This window comes from Chanos chanos, chromosome 12 (genome assembly GCF_902362185.1).
Source record: "Chanos chanos chromosome 12, fChaCha1.1, whole genome shotgun sequence".
NCBI classification, from domain to species: Eukaryota; Metazoa; Chordata; class Actinopteri; order Gonorynchiformes; family Chanidae; genus Chanos; species Chanos chanos.
This window is the reverse complement of record NC_044506.1, coordinates 20,535,946-20,549,738: the sequence shown is the minus strand read 5'-3', so window position 1 is coordinate 20,549,738 and position 13,793 is coordinate 20,535,946. Positions and strand designations below refer to the sequence as shown.

Below are 13,793 nucleotides of genomic sequence, written 5' to 3'. Positions count from 1 at the left end.
ATGAATAATTCCCATGAAACAGATTTTCATTTAACCGCCAAACAGGAATCACCAAGAAGCTGGTCTAATCCCTTCTCCCTGACACAAATGCTCAATAAAAACGGTTTACTTATATTACATTGAAGAAGGTGACAAATAAAAAGCTTATCTCTACCCTGCTGTGTGTTTGTGGGTGTACAGATGTCCCTGCGCAGGCCTGGGTGATAAATGTGCATCTCACAGATAATTGGTTATTGGGTTAGCAGAAAACAGTGGTGCCTTAAAGAGGCTCACATTTTAAACAAACTGGAAAGATAAGGTGCACAAACCTTTCACTGATGACGGAGGCAGCTCTCATGTTAATCTACAGCAACTGAACAGAGTTTGCTAAAAAGAGAAAGGGCACTATAGTCATCATTACAACTTTGTATTTGGTGCAGTGCTTGGCTGACAAGCCAGTGGTGCAAAGTTACCATCTGTGAGACAATGACTGAATGCCTCTAAGTTATAATCTTGCCGTCATGCAATAAAGATGTGGTATAATTCACTCCAGAGAACTAGTCTTGGTACTGGGAGATCCTGGTAATGCAGCATGGTCACTTCTCAGAAAATGAAAATGACAGGTGAAGAAATTGTTGTTTGTCCTGAACCCTACCCATGTGTTTCTGGGTCAGAGTGTTTGTCTTGATAGAGCCCTGTGTCGCCCCCTGATTTCCTTGTTTAGCCCTTTTACTTCAGTTATTGTTTACACCTGTTCTTAGTTCGTTTAAGCCTTGTTTAGTTTGCTATAAATACTCCTTGGTTCTCTTGTTTCTTTGTCGTGCGTTGTTACGTGTTCACTGTGTTACGTTGGAGTTCCCAGTTCGCCTGAAGTTCTATACCTGTTTTTGGAAGTCTTTTGGAAGTTTTTCTTATGTTTGGTTTAAATAAAGAAAGTGGTGACCTGCACTTGTATCCAGCCTCCTTCACATAGCGTGACAGAGTCTCATAAGTAAACATGAGTTTAGGCAGTGCCTTAACTTAGAGTGCTGGAATCTGTCAGTTTCATTTTCCAATAAAATCTTACACTATTAATTAATAAACATGTGGTTAAACTAATATATTTGTTGTTGTTGTCTGGATATAATTGAACTGATTTCAAAGCTAAAATGATTGATCAATACACTTGAAAAATGCAAGTTAAACTAATCTAAAAAGATCCATGCAGCATGTTGCCTTAACCTTTAAAAGTTGTTTCAATGCTTGTCTCAATTTGAGGGACTGAATAAAATTAGATTAACCAATTCAAATTTTCCCAATAAAGTTTCCTCTGTTTTAGTGCTAACTATTGATCGATAGCTGACATTGAAAATGCCAACAGGTGGAGATGACATTGTCGCAGATTTATTTTATTTAGTTTTTATTTACCATGTTGACAGTGTGCTTTGCCAGCTAGTGGTGAACTTGAAAAAACAACAATCTTGGCAATGTTGCCTAAATTCTAAAACGCTCATGTAACCCAGTGAAATTCATCTGTTCTAATAATTATTATAGTTATCATATTTAGATTGATAAATATTGAAAGTCTGTAAACTACTTAATAAATAATATTTATTCATTCATATTCAGAAGTCCCTCTCACCTCCTCGAGCGACTGTGTGCATTCAAAAGTTCACGCTCCTCGAGAAAATGCATCTATTCAAAAATTCACATTTTTTTCCACAAGATTTGGCCAGTTTTTGCTTCACTCATAAAAGAGTTGAAGGTGACCTCAAAGGACCTTGTTGGAGTTTCCCTGCGCTAATGCGAGAGGATACCAACATTAGATAGTGAGCCACCCACTGAAGTCAGGTTGGAGACAGTTGAGAAAGTGCGGTAGGATCTCTTTTCTGATCCCTTTTCCAAGCTTGGACACCTCTGAATTCGTTGGACATTTGGATTTTTTCTTCTCCCGCTTGGACTTTGCTAATCTTCCTATTTTCCCATTGGATACAAAGCTCAGCTAGAATTGCAAGTGTGCAGAAAGGTGCAGAAAGACTGCATTTAATCAGTGGACACCACTAGTTTTTATTACAACACACCTGTTGGGGAGGGGAGTTCCAGCACCTGCACGATAAAGTTTTAGTTTTGTCTTGAGTTCAGTCAGTAGTGAACATAATCTCAATTTCTCATTGTGTGTGTATGCATGTGTTATAATGATTTTATAACTAAGGATAACTTTGTAAAAAATGACCCTGAGACAATCTTTGTGCCCTGGTGGTGTACAGCTCTCATGGAAATATGAACAAAAGAGTAGTATCACTTTTTCTAATGTTGGGGTCACTCTAGGAAAAGTCATTACACTTGAAGTTCAAAAAAACATAGACACTATCGTCTACTACGTTGGCCACTATATCAAAAAGAACATGCACATAAGAAAGATGAATGAATATTGAACTATCACGAGGTACATTATGACAATGATCAATTGGATAATTTCACTATACAGCTTTATTGAAGTGCATTTACAAGCTGCTAGGTGGCTTTAACTAATATTAGCCATCTCTCCATAGCTAGTTGACATTACCTTCACAATTAAAGCTAAACTGTTCATAATGAGGCTATGCACAAGTATTCAGTGTAAGAGTGAATGAGTGTAAAAGCAAAGATGCATGTCTGTGTGTGTGTGTGTGTGTGTATCTACAACCAGAACAAAAATGTCATGTGTGTCCATGGTTTAGTCAAATTCACAGATTCAAATGGGTGTGTTGCTAACTGATGATGTGATAAAGAATGAAGTTGATTTTCATGACTGTAGGAAAAGCTGTTTAGATGGATGGGTAGTTTCTCAGTGTATGAATGTGTGGAACTCCACTGAAGGGATGTGACATCATTCTTCCACACTAGAAGAGAACACCCATCAGGATAGAAATGTTGCACTACAGTGTTAAGATGATGACTCAGAATGGATTAGTATTTACTGACATTTACTTTACCCTCTAAGGGGTTGAGTGGACCTAAACCTAAACCATGATGATAAAATCCACCAGAACAGATCCACCAGAACCTGACACTGATGGACCTACAAATGTTCCCGTTCATTACTAATGACAGCACACACACACAATCACAGCTCAGTTCATTTGGTACCAAAGCTCTAATGCATCTGCTCCATGTCTGTGTCCAACAGACAGCACAGTAAATAGTGGATCAATATTCATCAATCTTTAAACATGACTGAATGAGTTTGTAGTCGTATGAGTTCACATTGTTGATGATCAGTCTTTAAATATGAATGAGTGGTTTATAGTTGTGTGAGGTTTAATAAGAGGTTGTGAGTGAACTGGTCTGGAGAAGAGATGAAAGTTGAAGGGGCAGATTTTTCTACTTCTTTTCAAATAAATATAAAATTATTTTTTAAAATGTGGTAATGTTTTTCTTGTAATGCCACCAGCATTTAGAATTATTTAAATAGTTGGTCTGAGCACTTTCATCTTCATGAGAAATATATTGAAGGACATTCATAAGTAGTGTTATTGTAATTAGAGTTAGTGTAGTGTGATTCCTCTCCTCCTCGGAGTGTGTGATTGTACTTTATCACATCCTCCCCCTCAGCACCTGTAGTAGGTCCCAGCTGCAGCAGTGCAGTCTCTGTGCAGTCTGACTGAGGGAGGTTTTTGTACGGCTCTATATCACTGTGTGAACACCCAGTTACCACTGATCTGATGTCGATTCTGACAGTAATAATCTCCTGCATCTTCAGTCTGGATGTTACTGATGGTCAGAGTGAAGTCAGTCCTAGATCCACTGCCACTGAAACGATCTGGAACTCCAGACTGACGGGTTGTTGCATAATAAATAAGGAGTTTAGGAGCCTCTCCAGGTTTCTGTTGGTACCAGGCTAAATAAGTACCACTGTACACTGCAGAGCTGGTTTTACAGTTGATAGTGACTGTGTCTCCTGTGAGAGCAGATTTCACTTCTGGAGTCTGAGTCACAGTCACCTGTCCTCTGGACTCTGAAAGGTGAATTTCATATCAATTAGATGAATAAAGAAAAACAGATGACAAACGCACATTTCTTATGGCTGTGATGACCTCTGAAAAATGTTCAATATATCATCTAAATGAATATGTTTAGATGTCCATGACCTCTGTATTCTGTAATTAAACACACAGGAAATAATTATGACAAGTTGAATTATACATAAGGGTGATAAAATTGTCTTTCTATGTTTATTATATCAGTCACACAGACTGTGAATGGATTTCATATTTCTCCCACCTTTAAAGCAGCAGCAGGTCAGTGTCCAGATGAAGATGGTGATGAAAATCATACTTGCTGTGGGTTAAGTTACTGGGACAGGCAGCTCTCAGTCATCAAGTCTTAAACTCACAGGGCTATAAACACTCCCAGAGCACTCAAGCTTGTGCTGCCAATGCAAAGTGTCCTCTCTCTATGGAAATGATCTTCCTGACAGCACAGAGTTGTAGGAGATATAAAATGAGTTTATAATATATAAATAATTTAGGGTTTCATGGGATTACAATACATACAGCTTACATACTTACTGATATAGACTTTATCTGCAGTATTTCTATCTGTCTCTACTCAAGATGAGGTTGAACTACTGTAAAAAATGAGTGTCTTATGAAAACTGAATGTCTTATGAATGTAAATAAATCATATGTTTTCAGGGTTTAATTTTACTCTTCTATTTGTGATGTTATCTCAGTGAAGTAAGGGCAGTACTCTTAATGTCTCCTATAAGACAAGAATAAAATTTGAAAAACTATGACATGTTTGTCCTTGATGCAATTGCATTTCTTTTGCATTTGTGTACAATCACATCTCAATCTTAATTAATTAAATTAATCCTTCTGAACAAGTGATGTTAAACAATAGCACAATGACTCTTACGGAGATAAATAACGAAATGAAAAAAAGTGAATGTGACTTTTTCATAATTCATCATTTACAGTTACATTCTGTGTGTTTTATTTGTTCTGTAAGAACCCTTCTCCTCTGAATAAACTCCTCAGACGCTCTTCACTGAGAGAGGGTAAGATTCCACTTTACAGCAAGACTACCCTTATAAAGTGTTTAGGAATGGTTAGATATTAATTAATAAATCAGTTAATAAATTATTGTTTATTAATGAGGTTATGAACACTTTATAAATCATTAATAAGCTGTTATGACACATTAGATAGAAAGGGCAACAGTGACCTGTGATAGTGATCCCACATTTATCTGAACTGTTAGGCCTCTGATCTCATTGGTTACTTAGCTTACTTTGTCTTCTCCATCAGCCAGCATTTATACCTGTCAGCTTCATCAGATATTTTTTAATAAGTTAGTAGAATTTAACCACCGTCAGCATGTCTTAATAGTCAAAAAGTTTCATATCAAATTATGGCATATCCATTAACATATGAAATTACCAGATTCATACTCTAAGGCTGTGGTGATCTTGTTTACCTTGAGATTTTCAGCATGCTATCAGCAGCCATCCTCATTATTATCACAGGTGTTTATATGACACATGCTATCAGGCAGTTATGCACACTGGATATTAAAGTGATATATTGTGATGCGTGTTGGGGGGTAGATAGGCGGAGCTTCCCAGCATGCTTTAGGCTGATGGACTATTGTTTAGCTATAGTTCATGTTTCCCACTGTGTTTAGAAGAAGTGTATGTGTTCATTGTGTAGTCTTTGTGTTGTGTTGTTAATTTTTGTGATAGTTTAATGTAATCTGTGTACCGTAAATGTAACTGTCTGTGTGAATGATGTACTTCCCTCCTACTGTGATGGGAAGTTCAGACCTTTTTAGTGTTTTGGATCTTTGAGTCTCGTTCATTAAAATGCACAAATCTTCTTTCAAATCATTTGTTCACATGAACTCATTCCAATGGAAAGGCAAATTAAACATCCATTCAATAGCTACATTACACACAGCGACGGAAATGTTCTGGTTGACCAGCTAACATTAGCTAACTGTCCTCACCAATAATAATAGTATTGGTCATGTTACTGCTGTAACCATGTGAATAATGAACGAAGGACTCAGACCTGAAGACCCATGGTTATGATTCATGAACGAACCACTCATTCCTACACTGAGTCTGTGCAGTGGTCATGTGACAAGTGAACAGAAGACTCAGAGTCGTTCATGAACGAAGCCAAGTCTGAGTGGTGTGCATGTGCAGCCCAGGGAAAAATGAACGAATCACTTACTGAGGTGACTCATTACTCCTGAGTCATACAAAAGATTAGTTCAAAATGAACAAATTGTTCATGAAAGACACATCACTACCACCGTGTCAGCATGTTATTTGTGTTAGTGCCTGGTTTGTGCTGTTGCAAAATAAAAGGTGTGTTGCTGAAAGAGCAAAGGCAGTGTCATCACTCTAGAGAAGAACCAGCAACTCATTAAGAAATGGTGATGTGTTTTACACTTTATAATAAGGCTCCCTTTTTCCAGTTATAAATGTTAGTAACTCATTAATAACTGGTGATGTGTTTACACTTTACAATAAGGCTCCCTTTTCCAGTTATAAATGTTAGTAACTCATTAATAGATGGTGATGTGTTTTACACTTCACAGTAAGGCTCCCTTTTTCCAGTTATAAATGTTAGTAACTCATTAATAGATGGTGATGTGTTTTACACTTTACAATGACTCCCTTTTGCCAGTGAGATCTCAGGGTTATGTGCTGTAAGAGCTTATTAATGATTTATAAAGTGTTCACAACCTAATTGATAAACTAATAATGAGCCATTCATAAGCCCTTTATAAGGGTAGTCTTACTGTAAAGTGCTACCAAGGGTAACTTAACTCACTCACTCTGTGACTCCACTGCAATGTAGAGACTTTTCCTCTGTACTCTTCACACATCATATCTACAACAGAATTCTTCTTCAATGGAAAACTCTCATTAATTAATTTAATAAAACCATCTCTATCTCTGTGGTCCATCTGCCCTTTAATCTCTGTCTTTAGTATTGAATTATTGAGAAAGATTTGTCCTCTGCGTCTCTCACATCTACAAAACTGGATTAATGGGCTCTGTGTGTGTGTGTGTGTGTGTGTGTGTGTGTGTGTGTGTCTGTGCATGTGTGTGTGTGTAAATGAGAGGAGGAATGTGAGAGAATGTGTGTGTCCATCTGGGTCTCTGGGCTGTGTGAAGAGCAGTGATGTGGTTTGTCTGAACTCAGGAGTGCTCTCCCTGATCAGCTTCACCTGGACCTCATTTGTTCTGTTCTGGACTCTGTCCAGGCTCCTGCAGACACCTTCAGGTCTGTGGTGGATGAGGAAACCTGTCTAACGCACATTCCTAGAAGTCACAGAGAGAAACTTAACTATTTCAGAGTCCCAGATTGTCCAGTAGGGGGCAGTGTGTTATACCCAGATTTCTGATTGTTCAACTCTGACTCCATCTGTTTCTGCATTAGAGGGTTTGTGTTCAGTGATTCAGTAGTGGAGGAACCAAACTGGATGTTGACAGTGAGTATTCAGATGTATTTTATCTTTATTAAATATCAAATCTATCAATTGTTTTCGGAAATGATGTGTAATTAGTTCCCATGTGACAGATGAGTGTCTGAGGGGGAAATGATTCTTTAATCCTGGATTTGTTTCTGAGTGAGCCAATAGTCAGCTTGATGTTTAAAATAACCACAAAATGACATAAAAATGTTTGTAAATGTTGGTATATGAATACACTAATGGGTTGACTGATTAGTGTAGGTAGATTCATGAGTAATAATGTGAACAGTGTGAAACAATGTGCTGTAAAGCACAGAGAGATCAGAGTCATTAGAGCAGGAGGTTTTTGTACGGCCACTTAACCAGTTTGTATCACTGTGGTGGACTTTTGGTGGAGGCACCAAAGTGTCAATTGGACGTAAGTAAAAGTCTCTCCTTTTTATGAAAACATTTTAAATCCATGTTAAAATAAAGTGTAGAAGCATTGTGTAGTTTATAAATGACACAGTTTATATAGTATTAAGTTTTATTTATATTTAGTGTTGATCCAGTGACAGTGTTGGCTGTTAGAATAAATACAGTCACCCTTGTATTTCTCACTTTTTTACTTTTTAAAATTAAAAATGATAGAAAATGAAGCCAGAATACTTTGAATTTTTGAGATATAAATTTCTTGAGAAGCTGCATGATCAGAACTGGGATGTTGATCAATAATAATGTTAATGGTTTGAATTAAAAAATATGGATATAACTGCAAAATTTCAAACCAAAGTGAGATATAACAACTTGGATAAAAACAGACTTTTAAACAGAGAAAAGGGCAGAGAGATGTAGTTTGTAAGATTGGTTTACATTATGACATCCATTTGGCATTGGCATGTAATGTTTAATTTTAAATATTTAATAATAGGGCTTAATAATGTTTAATAATGTTTAATCCAGTAAAATATACATTGTAGATCGCTGTCTCAGTTCATGTGAGATTTAAAACTACCGGAAAAAAAATGGAAGATCACTAATGTTTGTCTTAAAAAATGAGATGGTGTTCATTACAACAGAACATCTCTATTCACAACTGACACGCATCTGATTAGTTTTACTCAACAAACCTCACAACTGATAAACTTCACTTTCAATAAAATATGTACAATACATTGTAAATATTTTAATACTGATTGTGTGGGGGAACTTTTAAAACCATATGTTTCTTCAACAACTCGAAAAGAATAGAAACAAGAAATTCGACATGTGCGATTTACTTTCACATGAAAGTATGTTTTGGAATAAACAGTTATTTATAAAACGACTGTAACTGTCTTTCAACGCTCTGCTGATCTTGGTTGTGCTCTGTGAGTCAGAGATAAGGGAAGTGAAAGAGGCAGAGCCTGTCTGTTTTTGAAGCACAGATAAAGTGTGTGTTTAAAGAAGCAAATCACACACATATGAATGTGAGATGGAGACTAATCATGTCTCATACTGCTGTGTCCCTCTACTGATTGATGGACACATGTCAGCTCTCTCTCCACCCAATGACAGCTGTGATTTCTCATCTGTCTCCTAGGTGACACCCAGCCCACCCTCACGGTCCTGCCCCCCTCCAGCGTGGAGCTGCAGCAGGGGAAAGCCACACTCATGTGTCTGGCCAACAAGGGCTTCCCCTCAGACTGGAAGCTAAGTTGGAAGGTGGATGGTAAGAGTTGGAGTTCAGGGGTGAGCTCCAGCCCTGGGGTTTTACAGAAGGACGGTCTCTACAGCTGGAGCAGCACCCTCACCCTCCAGGAGGAGCAGTGGAGTAAGATGTCAGTGACCTGTGAGGCCACACAGGGCTCCCAGTCTGCAGTGACCCAGACACTGACGAAAGACCAGTGTTCTGAGTAGTGACAACACACACACACACACACACACACACACACACACACACATACACACACACATACATACACACCTCCTCTCCCTCTTGTTTCTGAGTGTATGAGACTGGCTTTGTGCTGGGTTTGACCCTGTGTGTGAGTCTTTCCAGCAGCTTGAGTTGTCATCAGAGCATCTTCCATGTGATATTGTTGTGTTTCATATCAAATCCATTCATGTCCACTGTATGTGTGTGCTTTACTGCTTAACTCTTGTTCTGTTTTATTCATGATGAAAATAAAGAGATTTTCAATCACAACCATTCCCCTCTCTGTGTGTCTGTCTTTATTAATTCTCTTTACCAAAGTCACACACTAAATCATTACTGTCATTCATAAATGTACAGAGCATCATAAGTCCAAGGAAGCAGCTTTATTGTTACTAGTGTGACACAGTAAACATTTCCCTTAAATATGCTGCTTTTTAATCAGACTCAGCTCTTAGGAATCTACATATACTTCAGCACACATTTCATACTAGAGTCAAACAAAATTAATTCCTCTCATAGAGCTGTATGATAACACATATTAACAATAATTACAGGAAACTAATCCTCTAAATTAATGACTACACAAATAAACAAACAAATACTTTATGTTTGAAATATTAAACTGATTTATTTATAAATGATATTTTAATAAGCTGTTTATTGTAAAACAAAAAAGTAGTTCATTGTAAGTTTATCATAAATCTATGAATAGTAATTTTAATATAAATCCATTTTCTATAATCTTTTCGCAAATCTATTAAAACACTGTCTGTGAGTGAGGTAGTCATTGGGTGATGGTCTGCTCCAGGTTTGGTCTTCATGATGACACTGATATTAAAATAATGATCCGTAAACTCACTCTAGCCCCCTGGGGACGGGGGAATTTCTGGCCACAGTGCTGCTCAATTCTGGGAGTATGGGTGTCGCCCTGCACATGCAAATCTGACTTTCACCCTCACAGCACCCACTCACACAGCCCTAAACCCCCTGAGACTAGGACAGGTGTGTGTGTGGTTTACGTTTTCAGTTTGGTGTTTGAATGTGAAACAGATGTTATGACTTTACTGTATTATTAAAAATATAAGCGTATTACAGTATTAGTAAAAATTTCTATTGTCAGTGTGTCTAGGTCAGAGAAGACTACTGTCTGCACAAGAGGTCACAGAAGACCACTGTCTACCTAAGAGATCACAGATGACTACTGTCTACATAACAGATCACAGACCACTGCTGCCTGCATAAGAGATCACAGAAGACTACTGTCTACATAAGAGATCACAGAAGAATACTGTTTGCATGAGAGATCACAGAAGACTACTGTCTACATAAGAGATCACAGAAGACTAATGTCTACATAAGAGATCACAGACCACTGCTGTCTGCATAAGAGATCACAGAAGACTACTGTCTACATAAGAGATCACAGAAGACTACTGTCTGCATGAGAGATCACAGAAGACTACTGTCTACATAAGAGATCACAGAAGACTACTGTGTACATAAGAGATCACAGAAGACTACTGTCTACATAAGAGATCACAGTACACTGGTGTCTACATAAGAGATCACAGAAGACTACTGTCTGCATAAGAGATCACAGAGGACTACATAAGAGATCACAGAAGACTACTGTCTACATAAGAGATCACAGATGACCTGCTTCTCTGAGGTGACACACTTCTGCCACTCCATCTCACCTGCTGTGCCATCTAGCAGAAGATTCATAGGTGGATGGAAACAGGAAGATAAACTTATCATAGGTCAAAGATTTATGGAAGGCAGAGTGTTAGTTGCCAACTGTGTCTCTCTCACACCGGTCCATATCAATGCCTGACCTTTCAGAAGGGAAATTATCACTGTCACCCAGGTTGTGTCAGCATGGGTCCCGGCTTGTGTGAAGTACCAGCAGCATTGGGAGAGAAACTCTCAGCACTTCAGAGGACACCCATCATACCTCTCAGGTTCCACCACAGGAGAAAAACAGGGCTCCATGAGCTGGGGCTGGTTTGTTGCTTTAATAATTTGGGTGAAGTCTTCTGTCACAAACTGGGGGGACTGGATGCATGTGTAAGTTACCAGCTTTCATTAAACAAAGGGCTGCCAGAAAACAGAGGTACAGGAACACGAAAACAAGAACAGGGCAGGATTCAAAGTCTCTCCACCACTTATTCAGGTACATCAGGTTCCATCAGACAAAGACTTCACAAAGGAAACTAAGGAAAAAAAGAGATATTCATACAAAGAGAGAACCAGGCTTGATTAACAAACACAGGTGAATCCATTGAATAACTGAACCAATGAATAGAGAGAAGTGACTGAGTGAGAAAAAAGCCAGTAGAGGGGGAGAGTGGACCAGGGAGAGACAAGATCTCTGTTTTCAAAATAAATATATTGTAATGACTTCGTCTCCTCCCTCACCAATTCCAGCCATTCAGCAATCGGCGTCGGCGGTTTACTAATCATCGGCCTGTCCCTTCATCATTCACACCTGTGTTCACTTTGTTTCCCCTGACTCCTCCCTCTTTATAAACCTCACAGTTTCCCAAAGTCGTAATGAAGTCTACACTTGACCACGTGCATTCTGAGCACTCTGTATTTATGTAAGTATAATTTATTAATATATTTATCTAATTCATAGTCTTGTTCCTAGTGTTTTTCTGAGTCTTAGTCCTGATTTACATTCCAGTTTAAGTTTGCCGTTTGCTTTTCTGTTTGTTTTCTACTTAGTTTTGGAAAGTGTTGGAATCTGTGTTTCAGTTTGTATTCGCCTGGTTCTGATCAAAAATACAATCTCTGCATTTGCGTCCGGTTTCCTGGCGACTTTGACATTTATACAGTCTGCAGAATGATTAAAATGGTTGGTGTGAGGAGAACTCTGTAAATAATGACTAATAAAGAATGTAATAATAAATAATAAAAAATGCAATGTCCTTTCATTTCCATAATATAACATTTTGATGGACATTTGAAATAATTTTATTGTAATTGGAGTTAGTGTAGTGTGATTCCTCTCCTCCACAGAGTGTGTGATTGTGCTGTATCACATCCTCCACCTCAGCACCTGCAGTAAGTCCCAGCTGCAGCAGTGCAGTCTCTGTGCAGTCTGACTGAGGGAGGTTTTTGTACGGCTCTAAATCACTGTGTGAACACAGCTGTGCTACTGATGTAGTGGTAACTCTGACAGTAATAATCTCCTGCATCTTCAGTCTGGATGTTACTGATGGTCAGAGTGAAGTCAGTCTCAGATCCACTGCCACTGAAACGATCTGGAACTCCAGTCTGACGGTAACTTGCACCATAAATCAGGAGTTTAGGAGCTTCTCCAGGTTTGTGTTGGTACCAGGCTAGAGTAGCACTACCACCACTCACTCTAGAGCTGGTTTTACAGTTGATAGTGACTGTGTCTCCTGGAAGAGCAGATTTCGCAACAGGAGTCTGAGTCACAGTCACCTGACCTCTGGACTCTGAAATAATAAATACAGAAAAAATTCACTCAGGCACCTTACTGTAACAACTATACATTGCAAAAATAAATAAACATGTGATGTAGATGTGTAGAAAAGACTTTGAAATCGACAAAAATGTCTCTGAAACAAATTTCCTTTTACCTTTTAAGTGTCCAGATGAAGATGGTGATGAAAGTCATGTTTGCTGTGGGTTAAGTCACTGGGACAGGCAGCTCTCAGTCATCAAGTCTTAAACTCACAGGGCTATAAACACTCCCAGAGCACTCAAGCATGTGCTGCCAATGCAAAGTGTCCTCTCTCTATGGAAATGATCTTCCTGAGTACAGCAGACACCCTGCACTCATATGTTCACACATGTGGAACCATTCTACACTTCATAAGGCCACAGCATTGTGGTCATATTGTGTTATCTACTGACATCTAGTGTCAAAAAAAGAGAAATGTGATACTAGTTTTATTGTAAATTGGTACCGCATGTGGTGGGGTTAACTATTTAACTGATAGTATTAACTGGTCAAAATCCTTGTTGTCTGTTAATGGCTAAACAGTTAATTATTAACATCCCTAGTATTAAACAATAATTCTAGGTCAGTATGTTTAAAATAGCGTTTGGCTTACCACTGCAAGACCTCTAAAAAAACAATGCATCATATATTATCTCACATAATGATCCTTGGTGTCATGTGTGATCTAAAGAAAAGTCCATCTCAAAGAAAACATTACTGTTATATGGTATTTTGAGGTGAAAAATTCCAGCGCTTAGTTCATTGTTACGAGAAATCTAGAAACACCTTGTGTAATAAAATGCTCTTATTAAGTAATGACATTTGTCTTACTGTTGCTGGTCATTCTAATGCAATGATTGTGAAGGACTCATCCATTCATTCATTCTGCGGTTGTATGATCTAAAGTGGTGTGTTACAGCCCCTATCTGAGAGCATGGGATCAAATCTCACTGATTCCTGTGTAGTTTCTGTGCTGATTTTTCTGAATCACTTTGG

The 13,793-nt window shown here is 38.2% G+C and overlaps 1 pseudogene and 2 gene segments (V, D, J or C); 1 reads left to right on the top strand and 2 right to left on the bottom strand.

Annotated features, from left to right (window-relative positions):
- The window catches only part of LOC115824838 (Ig kappa chain V-III region MOPC 63-like), a 184,984-nt pseudogene that overhangs the window by 164,325 nt on the left and 6,866 nt on the right, over window positions 1–13,793 (bottom strand).
- LOC115824952 (Ig kappa chain V region K29-213-like) lies at window positions 3,630–4,279 on the bottom strand. The segment is given in 2 exon segments: window positions 3,630–3,955; window positions 4,222–4,279. Coding segments are annotated over 2 exon segments (378 nt in total).
- Window positions 7,429–9,306, top strand: LOC115824944 (Ig kappa-b4 chain C region-like). The segment is given in 2 exon segments: window positions 7,429–7,446; window positions 8,990–9,306. A coding segment is annotated over 1 exon segment (246 nt).